This window comes from Pediculus humanus, genomic scaffold (genome assembly GCF_000006295.1).
Source record: "Pediculus humanus corporis 1103172108298 genomic scaffold, whole genome shotgun sequence".
NCBI lineage: Eukaryota > Metazoa > Arthropoda > Insecta > Psocodea > Pediculidae > Pediculus > Pediculus humanus.
Window position 1 is genome coordinate 227,192 of NW_002987867.1, and position 17,329 is coordinate 244,520.

Genomic DNA, 17,329 nt, shown 5'->3' on the forward strand with positions numbered 1-17,329 from the left:
AAATAAATTTTGTGGCAAAAATATCAAAAAAAAGCCGCCGTGACACAAATTCCCCGAAAAATTTACAATAATAAGAAATTTTTTTTTTTTTCTTTCTGCGACTACTACCCTCCCCCCCCACAAAATTTCCCTTCAATGAATTTCACTCGAAACGAAATAAATACAGTAATAATAATAATAAATGACCCGATTTTAACATTAACGAAAATAAAAATAAAAAGTTTTATGAATGAAATTCAAAGGTGAAAATTTACAAACACGATGGAGACAGACGCCATTTCCACTTTTAAAACCGTTTTTTTGCGCGCCTCAGATTCGTTAAAAGACTTGAAAAGAAAAATCGTAATAAATACGTCAATCAATTTTTCCTTTTGAGTTTTTTTCCTTTTCTACAAATTCATTCATACTCATTCGAAGTAAAAAATTTTTTGAAAAAAAAAAAAAACCATCAACTCGAGACACTTTTCAGAAATTTCGGAGCCACGATTATGGGAAAAGAATAACAACGACAACGACAAAACTCTTTTTTTTTTTAAATTATGGTCTCGAACCTTAATTTCCCCCCCCCCCACCAAAAAAAAAAAAAAGTAAAAAGGAAAACTTTATTTTTCTAACCTTTGTCCGTACGAGTTTTGGACATTCCGCAGCGAGTTTTGCCAATACTTGATATTCTCCTTTGGCAGCGTGAACCAACCATTCACGAGTTTTCGGATCTATCGAAGTCATCGACGAGCTATCGTCTTCTTCCTATATAAAAAATAATAATAATGTTATTAATAAATAAAAAAATAAATGACGTCATAACAGAATTTTCACTTAATTTCGAAACGAACAACAACGACGACGACGACGACGTCGGTCGGTTCGTTAGTTACAACGTTTTACAAAAAAAAAGTTTCGAAAGCATTGTTACTTATAATAATAATAATAATAATAACAATAATGATGATAATAATAATAATAATAATAATAATAATAATAATAATAATAACAAGTATTATTATGTTTAAATGTTTGACATAATACGACCCACGTTAAGACTTTTTTTCACAACATTTCGTTCACGTGCGCGGTACACAAACTTTGTTGCCAACAAATTAGTGTAAAAAAAAAAAAAAAAAACTCTAAACGTTCTTCCTCCTCCTCCTCCTTCCTCATTCATTCTTTTTACTCCTTTTTTTTTTATAGAGTCAAACACTTGAAAAATTTTTAGGGGGTAACGAATAACAACAAAAGAAAAGGGGGAAAAGAAAAAAAATGTTAAACGAATATGAAATCGCGTGCTGATATTTTAGTCATTGTAATACTCAACGACTTGGCAACCGTGACAGTTAATATACCTGAGATTTTTCTTTTTTTATAAAAATACTTAATAACCTTTTGTAAAATCTTTTTTTTTTTTTTTTCGTAAGACATCCAATTTTCTTTTTTAAATAAAAATTCCATCGGTGAATAAAAAAAAATCTACTACTACTGGTAAATGTATCGCAACAACTGACGCCTTTCAATCTCTTTTTTTTTAAAAATAATTTCCCCATTCTTATTAATTATTATATATACATACATAACATGACGTAAAAAACTTATTCACGTAAAAAAGGAAAAAAGGAAAAAGGAAAAAACATTGAATCAGAGTCTGATCTCGCTACGGTCACAAAAATAAGACGTGCAAAACGCCCAAAACGCCTTTCAAACCTATTTAACATATAAATTAGTTTTTCTCCCGGTAATAACATCACCTTATTTATAGTTTGTACTTGTTTTTCGAAAATTTTCTACAAAACCCTCTTAGCTCTCTCTATCTTTCTCTCTCTCTCTCTTTTTAAAATCGTACATTAAAATATAACCGAAAGGAAAATTATTCATTCTAGTCTCACAACAACAACAACTTCGGCACGAGACCTTAACCACTGCTACCACTACTACTACTACCACCATCACGCCACAATATGATTGATGGTTTTTTTTCTACGCTGTAGTTGTTTTCCTTTATGAGAAAGAGAGAGAAAGAAAGAAAAAAAAAAGGAAAACAAAACAATGAAAGTTTTCTTTTTTTTCTCTTCCACGACGGCATCCAATTAGAACGTTACGGTAAGTGGTCTCTTCTCTCTTTTTTCGCTACTACCACACAGCATCCCACTCTTGAAAAGTTTTTAAGAGAGAACGTGTGTCGCAAATGGAATCATCGTGACTCGAGGCGTACGCTTTGACGACACGCACACGCACACACACAAAAAAAAACGTTCGAAAATTTTTTTATGAGCTTAAAATTTTACAGTTAATAATCTTTCTCGCATTATTATTATTATTATTATTTTTCTAACAATAATCCTCCTCCATCTTGTGCTCAAGGAGAGAAAGACTCGACATTTTTTTTTCTCCTTTCTTAAAACCGTAAAATGATTCTTTAAAAAAAAAACGAAAATCGAAATTCGATAAGAGATTTCGATCGAAAGATTCGAGATACGATGATGACGATCGAAAAATCATCATCATCATCATTATTATTATTATCATTAACGAAAATTTAATAATTATCGTTGTTATTATTAATATTATCAATCGAGTTTCATCTTATCACGAGCGAGCGAACGAGCGACCTTTAAAATAAAATAATTTAATTGATCGTCGATTATGATCGCCGATAACGTCGATTGATTCCATTGTTTTCAATAATTAGTATTTGACGTGGGGGTAAATACCTAATGGAAATGCGTGACGACGACGACGACGACGACGATGACGTCACGTATGTTTTCTTTCCAACCGACTTTCTTCAATTTTTTCTCTAATGAATCGTCATCGCCTCCTCGACTATTAATGTTATTATTATTCGCTAATTGAAATTTTTCACGTTCGCATACCCTGGGTACTACTACTACTACTACTACTACTACTACTACTACTTTAAAATGAACGTTTTCCCATTCGAAAAACAATCAAGTCATCATTCGAATGTAAAAAAAAAAAAAATCGGGAAAATCCGACGGCAACTTTTTTATTTTTATTTTTGGTTGTTTTCATCGTTTCCCAAAAATAATTCTTATTAAAATTCCATTTTACGCGCCCTCAAAAAAAAAACATTGGCACGAAGCCGAAACTAATTTCGTTTTTATCCAACGTAATTTTTCTTTTTAATAAAAAAAAAAAAAAAAAAAAAAATTAAATTAATATTGATGATGATGATGACGACAACGACGGGGATAATAATAATAATATTAATAACAACAATAACACGAGAGCCAAATTTTTTTGCGAAACGTTCGACAAAAAAAAACTTACTTTAAATTTACGAATTATAATCCTTTTGATTCGCGCCCCTCTCTCCTCGTCCGTTCGTTTTTTCTTCTTTTCTTGAGGGAACCAAAATAAAAACGAGTATCCGAGCACAAAAATTAATAAGGAGAGAGAGAGAGAGAGAGAAAAAAAATGTCGTTTGAATTTGATCATTTTCCTTTTCTTTCTTTTTTCTCATCATATTTATTTATTTTTTTTTTTTTTAAATTGGATTAAGAGTTAAAAGTGTAATATTTGATGTTGAACATTGTTCTTTTAAATGGATAAACCAATTGTGTTCCCAGCGGGAGAAAACAAACATTTACTGGTCACAACTAGTGTTAGCATATATAAGACTGCCAAGTCACCGTTCCCTATCTCCTAACATTCCATTGATATTTTGTTAAAGAACTTAAAAGATCTTAAAAATTAAACGATTGTAATTGAGACTACCTCCTGGTGGTCTCCGTCTCGTCTGGTCGACATAACATCTTTCTGTCAAACAGCATAAAAACGTGGTTTGTTTTTTTTTTTTTTTTAAAAGAAAAATTAGGTACCAAAAAGTAAAGTGGCTGTTAATGGTACCCGGTTATTAACGAACGTTGATTTCAATTCATAACAACGTGTGTCGCTCCTGACACGGCGTAAATTTCTTTTCCTCTTTTTTTTTTTTAAGTTTCTCTTATTATTTGAGTGATGTGTAAAAAAAAAAAAAAATAATTTTGATAATCTCTTACCTTATCTAATTTTTTTTTAACGTTATTCGTCGTTGTCGTTGTTGTTGTCGATGGGATTTTAGGCAAATCACTTTCCGATGCCATCCTATTAAATTTTTGCATTCTTTCTTTGACTGATATTTTTCTTTCGCATTCTAATTCCACGTCTCCGGTTGAAGAATCTCCAGATGATGATTTGGACATGTCCGAGTGATGTTCTTTTTTTATTTTTTCCGTTAAACTTTTTTTCCTCACGGGAACGGATGGAGGATCTTCGACATTAGTTTTGTCAGGCGACGATGGCGAAATGGCCGATGTAGGAAAAATAGAGGTTGGAGATACTGGAGTCAAAGGAGAGGAAGATTGTGGTGATTTGGTTGGAGTCACGGGAGGAGGAGGTGCTCTGTACGGTGGGGGTTGACGAACGGATAAATTATTATTTCCGGTATTGGATTCCGAAGGCATTTTTGAATTTGACGAGAGTGATAATGACGAAGGAGAAGAACTAAAACATTCTTCAAGGCCGGGAGGTCTAAATCTACGTTTAAGTATTAAATATTTTTCATCTCCTTCCGTTCTTATCACGGCTACCTCGTTAACTATTTCCTTAAAGTAATTTCTAGCGTCATCTGTAAATTTTATTAAAGTAAAAATTAAAATTAATTATTCAAAAAAAAAATCATTATTATTATTTATTTGATTTTATTAAAATGTGCTGTCTAACAATAGATTGATAATTAACAGTGCAACATTATAATATTTTATACAAAAATAAAAAGATCATGAGTTAAGAAAATTATATATACATCCTTAACAATATTACATTATTGCATCAACTTAATTAATTACTCTTATTTATTAATTAAGTTCCCATAATAAAAAAAAAAAGCTTCGAATGAAAGTATCATAATGAATTAATAATAAAAATTTACAGTGCATTTGCAAGTATGTGTGTGTGTGTAAAAGCATGAATCGAGTAAATAAAATTTGTGTACTTAATGAATTCTTATAGCTTATTAAGCTAAAATAAACAAATAACTACTAAATTTTCATAAACAAAAGCTAAAAATTGCAATTAAAAGTATTATGAGCTTATTCTTCAGGTATTTTTTTCATTATCGATTACATCAGCCCAAAATATTCTTTATTATTTTGCACAAAGAAATAAAGTAATTAAAGTCCATAAGTATATGCAGCTAATTAAGATATAGTAATGTTAATAATTATTTATTTGAAAAGATTATTGTATGTATTACATTTAGGGCATTAACTCGAATGTGTCTCATCCATCGATTTCAGTGATTTTCACAATGAAAAATTATTTTATGTTAGATAAAAGAACTCACCATTTAAAGTGATAAACTTAATACTTAAGTAATGATAAAATTTATAAGCAGAAAACAATAGCACCAAATTACAAATGAAAAAATTAACCAAGGTTAAGTTGAATTAAAAAGACAAGTAATTAACAAGGTTAGGTTAAGTGAATTTTTTTTTTTTTTCTTTTGCATTAAAAAAAAAGAAAGTAAATATTTACTCACAAATAACTGTATGTTTAATAATGAACTGTTTAATTAAAACTGAATAAACCAATAACCCAATAAATAAAAAGTACTTTTATACGGTAAAGATAAACTTTTTTTACAACTTGTCAAATGAAAAAAAAAAAATTACAAATTGAAGTGTTATATTACAAAATTTAAAATTACTTTTTCCCAAATTGAGATATCGTGTGGGCTGAAATAAAAAAAATAATAACAAACCCGAACAAATGATAATTTATGATAAATTTTTCAAAAACTGTACATCAAATGAAGTTATTGTAAAAAAAAAAAAAAATGTATCAAATATTAAACACATAATTATAAAACAAAATCATACCTCTGTTTTGAGGTTTAGTTAAAAATTTTTTAAAATGTTTAACTAAATCGTGATTTCTAACTTTACCACCGTTTAATATAATAAAATCTTTAACAGCATCAAAAGATAATTCGGCAGAACTTGACATTTCTTGTTACATACAAAAAAAGTCAAATCAACCTTTGCCTACGTTTACGTTGTTGCCAACATAACTGGTTGAATCATGAAAAAAGGCGGCGCGGCCATTCCAAACGATGACATACTTTTTTAAACAATCATGACATTTTTAGATTTAATAATAATTGTTTGTAATTTGATAAGAATATTTTTTATTTGCAAAAAAAAAAAAAAAAAAACCAACATTCTTTTTTCTTTTAATGCAAAAAAAAAAAAAAAAAAAAAAACAGGACAAAGAACAATAACGTATAAAAAAAAAAAAAATATGAAAAATTAAATAATAATAAATATACTTACGTACATTTTTGTTATTTATATCTCTATGACTTTTTTTGTTTTAGTTCGAATGAGTTGACCGTTATTAAAATTTTTTTTTTTTTCGAAAAGTTTTATTAAAAAATATCACACACGAATAAAAAATTATAACTTTTTTTAATTTAATTTTTTTATTTTCATTTTTAGGGAATATAGGAGTTTGTTTTTTCATTTTGTTTTAAAAAAAAAAAAAAAAAAATTTCAACACATGAACACATTTGAAAATTTTAGAAAAAGCCCCGGAGGAATAATAAAATTTTTCAAAAAACATATTTTAATACGTTTTAGAAAATGAAACTTGTACAAGTAAATCCTCAAGCCTTTTTTTCCTTTATAACCCCTAAGGCTCTTTCCATATACACACTCTCGGAAATAACTAACATTTTCAAACTAATTATTGAATTATGTTATTCGGTTATTATTTGCAAGTTTTAAATGTCTTCCCTGCTAGACTTATTAGTAATTAGTTATTAGTTAACATTAAAAAATTAAAATTTTTTTCAAAAAATTATTATTTTATAAAACATTTAAATTCTAAAACCTAATTTGCTACAATTTTTCCCTACCCCCTCCCTTTCCCCTTTCCTCTTCCCCCACATTTTTTTAAAAAAGTAAAACGTTTTTATTATAAATAAGGAAAAAAATTATAAATAAGGAAAAAAGAGAAAATTTTAACACGGAAACGAATCCCTTTCGCCATTGTAAAAAAAAAAATGTCCTTTTTGTGAAAATGTTTTTTTTTTTTTTTTTTTTTTTTTTTTTTACCAAAATAGAAAACATAATAATAATAATATAAACTAATGAAAAATTTCACTTTTTTTTTTTTTTTTTTTGGTCGCATCAAATTTGACATTTATGTAAAAAAAAACTAAACTAAACTAAACTAAAAAAAAAAAAAATATGGCGTAGAATAATAATGCACAGATGACTTGACTGTTATGTGACATTTATTTTATATAATTTATATATATTCATTCTCTTCTCTTTTTTTTTTTAAACAAGAGAGGAAAATTTTTTATTTTTTTTATTTTATTTCCACACTTAATTAAATAAAATTTATCGTATTATTATTATTATTATTTGCAAAAAAAAAAAAACAAATTTTTCCCTTCTTAAAACATTTATATATATATATATAATTCAGGTAGGTAGATAGATAGATAGATAAAAAAACCGTTAATGTAAAATAGTTAATGGAACAACAGAGTCAAACGTTAAACCTTTTGATGTGTTACATAAATTTTTTATAAGTAAAATAATAATAATAATAATAATTTTTGTCAATTTAACACTTTATTCTAGAAAAAACAGAAAAGACGACAAAGTTAAAATTGATAACAATAATGATAAACACGTTACGTCAATTAATTTTTAATGTGATTAAGAATTTTTCACACCTGTACAAAAAAAAAAAAATTATTTAGTCATTATTCGAACGAAAACGACGACGAGGAAAAACGTTTTTCTAGAAATTTCTATCAATTTTTTCCTTTTCGACATACGAATTTTTTAAATGGTAGGAAAGGGTAAAAAAAAAATTTGGTTTCGCCGTTTAAAATCGATCCTTGATCAATAATTCAATGGATAAATTCAATAAAAATCAAATAATAATAATAATAATAATAATGTTGGGAAAATATTTTATGAACGATTTTAACGGTTTTTCTGTTGGTTGGATGAGGGAGGTGATGACAGTAATAAGCGACACGACAGGATTAAATATAAAAAAAAAAAAACATGATTGATTCATTACTTTTGAGTTTTTCATAATAATAAACATAATGAACAAAACAACATAACATAACATAACGTTGTTGTTGTTGTTTTTCTATCTCTCTTTCTTCCATGTTTTATTTTATATTTAAGCTTTTTAATAGAGATGAAAAGAATGGGGAAATACAAAAGGAAAAAGCTATAAATTGAATATTTTAATTTAACAAAACAAATATACTACCAATAATAATTTTTGGGAGTTGTAAGAGAGAGAGAGAGTGTGTGTGTGTGTACGTGTTTGGAAAGCAATAAAGTGAGAGAGAGAGAGTGAGAGAGAAGAGAAATAAAAGAAAAAATTAAAATTTTTTTTTTTGCTAATAGATTTTTCCCTATGAAAAACCCTCTCGCTATAAATTATTTAATTCATTATTATTAAACTTATTGGCATTGTTTAAAAGGTTTTCAATTTTAAAAAATTTTTTCGGGAGACATGATGATATCGAATCGCCATGATGATAATTCCGTGTCATTAATAAATTCATCATCATTCATAATTAATATAATAATAATGATAATGATGATGTTTTTTTACCGATCATCCGCATCGGGAAAAATTTAATATTATTTACCACATTACATACATAATTTATCCGAAATTTCCGGTATAAATAAAAAAAAGAAGGGTTTTGTTGGTTGGGGGGGAAGGAAGAAGGGAGGGGGAAATGGGAAAAAAGGGTTAAGAAAAAGAAATTATTGGATGGATATCGATCGACCAGGTGAAATTGACAACAACAAAAACAACAAAAAATTTGAATTTTAAATTTGTTTTTTTTTTTTTTTTGGTTACAATTATGACATTTAAGTGACCACGTGCAAATAAGAGTTTATGTGAAAGGAAGTTAATTAAATGGGGGTTATTTGTTAGGGGTGGTTGGTTGGTTGGTTGGTGTCGTCTATGAAGATATCCGGACACCGGTGAAAGATCAATACGGGACAACACCGGATATGGTTTTTTAAAAAAAAACAGTTTTTTTAAATTTTCGTTAATTTTTTCCATACCTCCATAAAAAAAAAAGAAGCGAGGTTCCCCTCCTCCCCTTGCCCCTCTCCCCGTATAAAATAATACATAACGGTAAAAAAAAAAATCCGTTTTCCAAACGAAAAAAAAAAAAAAAAAGAATTTAAATTATCGTTATTATTTTTTTTGTTATTAGACAAAGAAAGAAAAAAAAAATCTTTTCGCTCATTGGTTAAATCGTTTGTAAACGACGAACAAAAAAAAAATTTGGCATTTGGAGGGAAAAGAAGAAGAAGAAAAGTAGTAGTAATAATAATAATAATAATTAAATTTCACAAGCGAAAAACATTTTAGAAAGAAGGGTTTAACCAAATATAAAGCATATAGATAGATAGATAGATAAATGATACGAATGATAGCGCTGATGCGATGTTAAGCTCGGCCCACACGAGAAAAACCGGGTGTGCGGTTGAGTGCGGCGGAAGGAAGTGCAACAGACCCACACCGGCTAGTGACGTAGGAGCAACAACAACAACACCGCCGCGTGTTGGCTCTTTTTCTCTCTCTCTCTTTCTCTCTCTCGGTTATTTTATTATTATTCTTCCCATACATTTATACATACGCGGATATATATCATCATTTTTTTTTAAAATAAAATTTGTCTTCTGCTTTTTTGTTTTTAAATAAACGGGAGTTTAAAGTTTAAGTTTTTCGCGATGGAATTAATCGTCGGTTGTGTTTATTATTAATAAAAAAAAAAAATAAACTTTTCGAAAAAAAAAAAAAAAACGCGGGAAAAAAATTTCGCGGAGTGATTTTTTTGGGATATTTTTTTTTTTAATATCCCCATAACGCATTTACGCACGCACGCACTCACGCATGCACGGGTCTCTTACGTGAATTATATATATATATAAGTTTAAAACGAACGTTTTTTAAATGTTTTGTAATGCGGTAAAAAAAAAAAAATAAAACGCGCGTTATTGTGAAAAAAAAAGTGATATTATTATTATTATTATTTTTACAAATGTTTTTTTAAAAGGAAGGATCTCAAAGGAAGAAAAAGAAGAAGGAAAAAATGGACATCGGAGACGATTGTTGGGATCAAATGACTCCTCTTTTAATTAACGATAATAATAATTCATTAATTAATCCGAACGGTTCGAGTGTTGTTCAATCATATACCTGTAATCCGGATGAGGTAAGGAATCATTTTTTTTTTATCATTATCATTATTTCGCACCCTTTTTCACGTCATCGTTCCCGGGGAAAATTTGTCTCCTCCCGTCCGTCGTCCATTTTTCTTTTTTCCTGATTTAATTCGACCGGAAAAAAATCACCTGACGACTCGTAAATGAATTTAATAACTTGAACCACTTCTATCTTTAATTTATTTTATAGTTGTAATTAAATAAATAAAGTTTAAATAATTTTAAAATTTATTTAAAGACTAATAATAATAATAATAATAATAACGACTTTAATGCCGCGGCATCGTTAAATATTAAATTAACGGAAAAAGGAAAAAATTTTATTATTATTTTTTTTTTACCCTAAACGTTCGTTTGCACACGCACAAAAATCCACAAGACTAAAAAAAAACGTCGTGGGAGTAGAACGGGGGAACCTGAGGGACGGGGGAGTGGGTGATGAAGGAGGAAAAAGGTATTTAAAAAAAATTTTTTTTTTCGATATAAAATAAATAAATAATTAGCGGCATTAATTTTTTTTTTTTTTTTGAGGAGTGGTAGCAGAAGACGTTCGATGTAATAATAATAATAATAATAATAATAATAATAATAATAATAATAATAATAATAATAATAATAATAATAATAATAATAATATGAATGTGGATTTTATATATAAAAAAAAAAGCGCACAAACACGAGAGAGAGAGATAGGAGACGAGATCTCATGAGTTTTTTTTTTTTACGATTTCAAGTTATTTTTATTATTATTATTATTATTATTATTATTATTATTATTATTATGTCCACTATTAAACACGACAAGGCTCTTATTTGTCGGGGTTTTTAAGTATTTATCCCAGGTTTCTACCCGATTCCTTGGGGACAAATATTCGAATTTCGGTGGTGCTATTTATAATATTTTCCGAAGAATGTGGGCCGTCCCACATAGTGCGATTTCCTGGATGGTTTCTTCTTTTAGGTTCTTCATAATCTTCTTTAAATTTCCTTTTATTGAATGTGGCATGGCTCCCAATGCTCCCACGATGACCGGAATCGTTTCTGTTTTTGTTCCCCACATCCTGGTTATTTCAATTTCCAAATTTCTGTATTTCAGCCTTTTGTCTGCTTCTTTATTATTATTATTATTATTATTATTATTATTATTATTATTATTATTATTATTAATATTATCATTATCATTAATGGTTTAATTGGATGAAATATATAATGATAATAATAATGATAATATTTAAAAAAAAAATTCATTGCCGTGACTTGAATATTGTAGTAAATAAACCAACCCGCCGCTCCTTTTATAATAATATATATTTGTATTATTAATTTTTTTTTTTTTTCACGAAAAAAAAAAAAAAAAAAACTTAAAAACATAAAAACCTTTTAAATTATCTAGTAAATAGCGCTATAAATGAAAAAAAAATTTTTTGTTGTTTATGTTGTTGTTGTTGTTAACCGGATAAATTTTTTTTTTTTTTAAATTTTGTTGTTAAGTGTTGTTTATAAAAAAAAAAAAAAAAAAAACCATTTTCAAGTCGTTAAAAAATCTTTTTTTTTTTAATATATATAATTTTTAATTAAATTATATTTATATATATATATATATTTATAGAGTTTTGTTATAATTATTATTATGTTTTATTTTACTGGAAGAAAGTTTAATTTCTGGAGAAAATAATATTTCCGGTTTGTTTTTATTATTATTATTATTATTAAAACACGCGCGTTAAAAAAATTTTTTTTTTTTTTTTATATAAACGATAATTAACGCTTCTTAATTAATTTTTTTTTTAAAAATGATTTTATAACGTTTAAAAAAAAAGAAAAAAATTAATTTTTTGTGTCGTCTGCTTTTTTAAAAAAGCAGAAGACAAAAAGGAAAAAAATTATTTAAATGCCACGACGAATGTTTTTTTCTTACTCGCATAATAAATATATTTTTTTTTTTTTAGGTATATTATTAAGGACCAGTTTTTTTTAAAAAATTTTTGATACCTATTTAATAATATAATAATTAATTATTCGATATATATATATTCGATGGTCAACAAAGTTGTTTGAAGGGTTTCGTTTTGAGAGAGAAAAAAAAAATTTAATTACAGGCTCCCTTCGTTTAAAAAGATTCCTAAAATTGTTTTCAGTGCGTTATGAAGTACAAAAAAAAAAAAAATTTCTTCTTATTCGATATTCTCGAAAATTTTTGCAAACGATTTTTTTTTAAATATATCGAAATTTTAGTTCGATATATTTCGATAACTCGATTTATTAAACGAATCTACGGTGCGTATTTAAAAAACAAAAGATCTAAAAGGGTTAAACGTTTTTCGTCGTGTTTTTTTTATTTCTCGAAGAAGAAAGAAGTGAAGGGGGCGGGAAGGGGTAGTAATTGGAGAGGGGGGGCTAGGTCGAAAGGTAAAGAATGAATGTATTATTTTAAACAATAAGAAACCGGACGGACATAGATATATATATATATACGAATCAATTTTAAAATTCTCTACATGTTTAAAAAAAAAAAAAAGGCACCCACCTGTTAGTTTACACCTGAGAAATTTAAAAACAAAAAAAAATTTTTTTTCTTTTCTCTTTCCGCCATTAAAAATATACCGAAATTTATTATTCCATCTTATTTACTATAATTTAAAAAAGTAAAAAAAAGAAGAAACAAGAAGAAGAAGAAAAAAGATCGAGTTTAAAATAAAAAAAATTTTATTAAACGTTAACGTAAGGAAAAAAATAATCACGTATAAAATATCCACATCAGGTTTGGTTCAGGTATTTTTTCCTCCTTTTTTTTTTTTTTTATTGATTTTAAACGATTATTTTTTATTGATCATAATTGTTAAGAAAAAAAAAATTATTATTATTATTATTATTTTTATAAATTGCCATTAAAAAAAAAAGGGAGAAAGGGGGGGGGGAAAGAAAAAAGAAATAAAACCGCTAAGATAATTTCATGTTAAAATTTTAAATGCAAATTATAATTAATTCTTTTTATGTTTAAAAAAAAAAAAAAAAATACGGGGAAGAAAATAATAATGATGATAATATGAGGTATTAATATGTTAAATGTATTCGTACCTGTATTAAACCTACCACCTTACGCAATAAATTACAAATTGTAGTTATTATTATTATTATTATAAACAACAACAACTACAACTGCAACTATCACTACTACTGCTCCTTATTTTTCTTTATCTCTCTATATTATTTTTATTTTACGATGATAATGTTGAATAAATCTCTCTCCTCCCCTCCCCCCAAAAAGAAAATAAACATTCGTCGGCGGTACGGAATGGGGGGGGGGGTGGAAAAACGTATCGAAAGAAAAAAAAAATTTTTGAAATTTGTATTTTTGTTTGTCGGTAATTTGGACAAATTAGTTTTCTTATTATCAATCGATTGATAAATGGGCGGTTTATTAAAAAAAAAAAAGACGAAATAAATTCGACACAAATCAATCAATCAATCAATCAGTCAGTCAATCAATCATAAAATTCTTTTTTTTTTTTTTATTTAAAAATATTTGAAAATTTGAAAAAAATTATTTCGGTTTATTTTTATTCGTTTAAAATTAATTTTTTTTTTCTATAATTTATAAAAATTACTGCCGAAATTTTATACGAAAGAAAGAGAGAATGAGAGAGAGAGAAAGAGAAAGAGAGAGAAAGAGAAAGAGAAAGAGAGAGAGAGAGAGAAAGAGAGAGAGAGGGGGGAAGTAAAAGGGGGAAAAAGAGAGAAAGAGAAAAAAAAATACAAACAAAATTTAAAACTTTCTCTTCAACTTTAAATGAGAGTAAAGTTGGGAAAAATTTTTTTTAAATTTTTGTATAAAATTTTTCCCTTTAAAAAGTAGTAGAATTAAGAGAAACGGTGGCGCAACAGCAGCAACAGCAGCAGCAAAAGCATTGATAATTTTAAAGAATTAAGATTAAATGATGGGGAATAAAGAAATTTAAAGAAGAAGAAGAAGAACTTAAATGTAACAAACGTTTCCTATTTTGTTTAAAATGAAAACTTTTATTTCTATCATTTCCTTCTCTCTCTCTTTCTCTTTCTTCCTCATTAAAAAAAAAAAAAAGGAAGAAGAAGGATGAAATAAAGGGAAAGAAATTAAAATATACTTTCCTAGTAGTAAACTTTAACACGCCTTAGACTTTTACTATTTTTGCCTTTAACAATTTTCCTTCTACGTAAAATAGTTTTCTCCCTCTCTCTCTCTCTCTTTTATTTTCTTCACTGATGAAACAAGAAAAGGAAATGGTTTTAATTTTAACAAAGACTAAAAGATAAAAGGTGAAGAAGGTTTTTCCTCTCCCACCCACCCCCCACACAAAAGAAAAAAAAATAAAATAAAATTTTCGGTTACAGAAAGTTGTTACACGGTTGAGGCTGAGCCTTTTTCATAAAATAAATCATCGAATAAATTACGGATTCATTAAAATCTTAACGGGATAAACTAATTGGAAACGAACCAGATTTCATCTTAAACACACTAAGAACAATTTTATATACTCTTGGAAAGAAAAAACCTTTTCCCTTCCCCTCCTTTTCCTCTCCTTCTCCCCTCAAATTTTCGGGGAAACGAAAAAAAAATGTGGAAGAAAGAGTGGAGTGACGCGTCACCCTTGGAAAAGTGAAAAAAAAAAAATTCTCATCTTTCCTTAACATTCGTGATTTTCCGAAAATCACCCCCTCCCCCCATTAAACCTCTCTTAAACATCGATCATTGATGACGTATTATTATTATTATTATTTATTTATTTATTTATTATAATTAACATCTAATTAAGTTTCGTTTTTATTTATTTTTTATTTTTTTTAATAAAAACGCGAAAGAAAAAAAATTTTTTTTAAAACATTTAAAACGTCAAAAAAAAAAAAAATAATTACGTCATCAAAGTGACGTGAAATGTCGTCAAATGAGTTATAAAAAAAACAATAAATTTTTTTTTTTGTTGACAGTTTTGACTTAATTAAGTTTTTTTTTTTTAAATTTAAATTTAAATTTAAAACAAAAAAAAAAAAATTTTTAATGTTTGTCTACGGTTTTAAATGTATATGGGGGAAGAGGGGAGGGAAGGAGATGGGAGGGGCGTGTGTGTATTAAAAATATTTTTTATAGCGTGAAAATTATAGTTACTAATGACGAGTGGGATATAATAATAATAATAAAATATATTTCGAATTTAATTATTATTAATTAAATTTAATTAGTATCATCTCGTACTAATTAAAAGAAAAATGGCGGAAGTTTTTTTTTTTTTTATATGGGAAAAGGATGAATTTTGTAATAATCGAATCGGATCGAAGAGGAACGGTTAATAAAAATAGTTTATGGAAAGAGAGAGAGAGAGAGAGACAGAGAGATGTGAAAGCACGAAAAAGTTTTAGTATTAATAAAAAAAAAAAAAAGGAAAAATTGAAAAATGAATGTATACCGTGTCATATTCACTCGGGGGTCCATCCATCAGTCAAAATGGCCGTGTCAATCAACTCATACATCGAACGATACATGATAAATTCTAACAGCAAAAAAAAAAAAAAAAATTAATTTTCTCCCTTTAAAAAATTCAAAAAAAAAAAAAAAAACCCACATGCAAATTGCCTCAATGCTCTTTAATTCTCAATCCTCAAACCTTTCCCCCTTCCCCCCTCCGCTTTTCCCCTCGAAAAAAATTTTTTTTTTGTCTCTCCCTATTTTTCTACACCCTTTTATCATTTGGAAAAAAACCGGTGGTAAGCCCTAAAACCTTTTTTTTTTTTCCAATTTTCCTCTAACGCCCACAAAAACCTCTCTCTCTCTCAAACTCACTCTTTCTCTCTCTCTCATTTTAACTCTTTCGTTCTTTTGTCATACCAATTATATAATTTTTTTTTTTTTTTTAATTAAAACAATTTCCAGCCTTTTCACCGTTAATTAAGGTTACGTCGTATTGACTGTCCTCTGGACACAAAAAAAAAAAAAAGAATGTTCATTGTTTTTTTTTTTTTTTTAAACATTAAAAACAAGGGAATAAAAAAGCGAAGAAAACCTTTTTTTGTTTGTTGTTTGTTTGTTTGTTATAAAAACCATTTAATTTAAACTTTTGTTTTCCTTCATCCTTTTTTTAAATAATTTTTTCATCTTTTTCATCTTTCGATCGCATGATATTTTTTTTGCTACTGGAAACATTTTGTTTATCCGGAAAATTATTATGACCCAAATATAAACTGTCATAAAATGATCTCTCTCTCCCTCTCTCTCTCTCTCTCACCCTCTCCCTTTCTCTCTCTCTTTCTCTCTCTCTTTCTCTCGATAACTTTTTATTCCGCATTAAATCCGTTCAATAAATCCATAATATAGAATTTTTAAATATTTAAAACAGTTTTTTTTAAATTTAATTTTTAAAAATCTATAAATAATAATAATAATAATATTTTTCGATAGCAGAAGACAATTTATAAAATATGAGAAACAAATAAATTTGTATTATTTAAGACAGAAAAAAAAATCCATGATCATTTTAGCATGAAAATTTTTTTTTTTTTTTTATTAAAAGACATTTTTCAAATTATTATTATTATTTTTATTTTAGTAATATTGGGTTACGATTTGTATTTAAAATATATTAAATTACCACAATATCATCATCATCATCATCATCATTATAATTCAGGTTGTACCTGAGGTTTTAGTTTTTGCTTCTTTTTTTTTTTTTCATTCGAATCATAATGGTTTTCCTTCCCCCCGGTTTTTCTTATTCGTTTTATAATTACGTCACCTTTTTTTTTTTCCTTTTTGGTATTAAATTTCCTTTTTAATAATCCGAACCTTAAATAAAAAGGACCTTTTCGTATAATAGAAAGGCGTAATAGACCAATAGTTAATAAATTTTATTTTTACTTTGTTATTAATTATTTAAATTAACAAAAACAAACAACGATGGCGAGAAGATGGGGACGACGTCTCTCTTTTTGTTACTAAAACGTGTGAGAGTGTGTGAAAATTCCCACGGGACTTCGGTATTAATATCTTCCTTACTAAAATACGATCTCTGACT

At 27.3% G+C, this 17,329-nt stretch overlaps 1 protein-coding gene across 1 annotated transcript; it reads right to left on the bottom strand.

Annotated features, from left to right (window-relative positions):
• Positions 1 to 3,552: 3,552 nt before the first annotated feature.
• Positions 3,553 to 6,000, bottom strand: Phum_PHUM562010 (uncharacterized protein; the record flags this gene model as incomplete). Its single annotated transcript, XM_002431908.1, has 4 exons — positions 3,553 to 3,657; positions 3,730 to 3,771; positions 4,014 to 4,621; positions 5,874 to 6,000. 4 exons carry the CDS (start codon positions 5,998 to 6,000, stop codon positions 3,553 to 3,555), a joined length of 882 nt encoding a protein of 293 aa, XP_002431953.1.
• Positions 6,001 to 17,329: the final 11,329 nt, after the last annotated feature.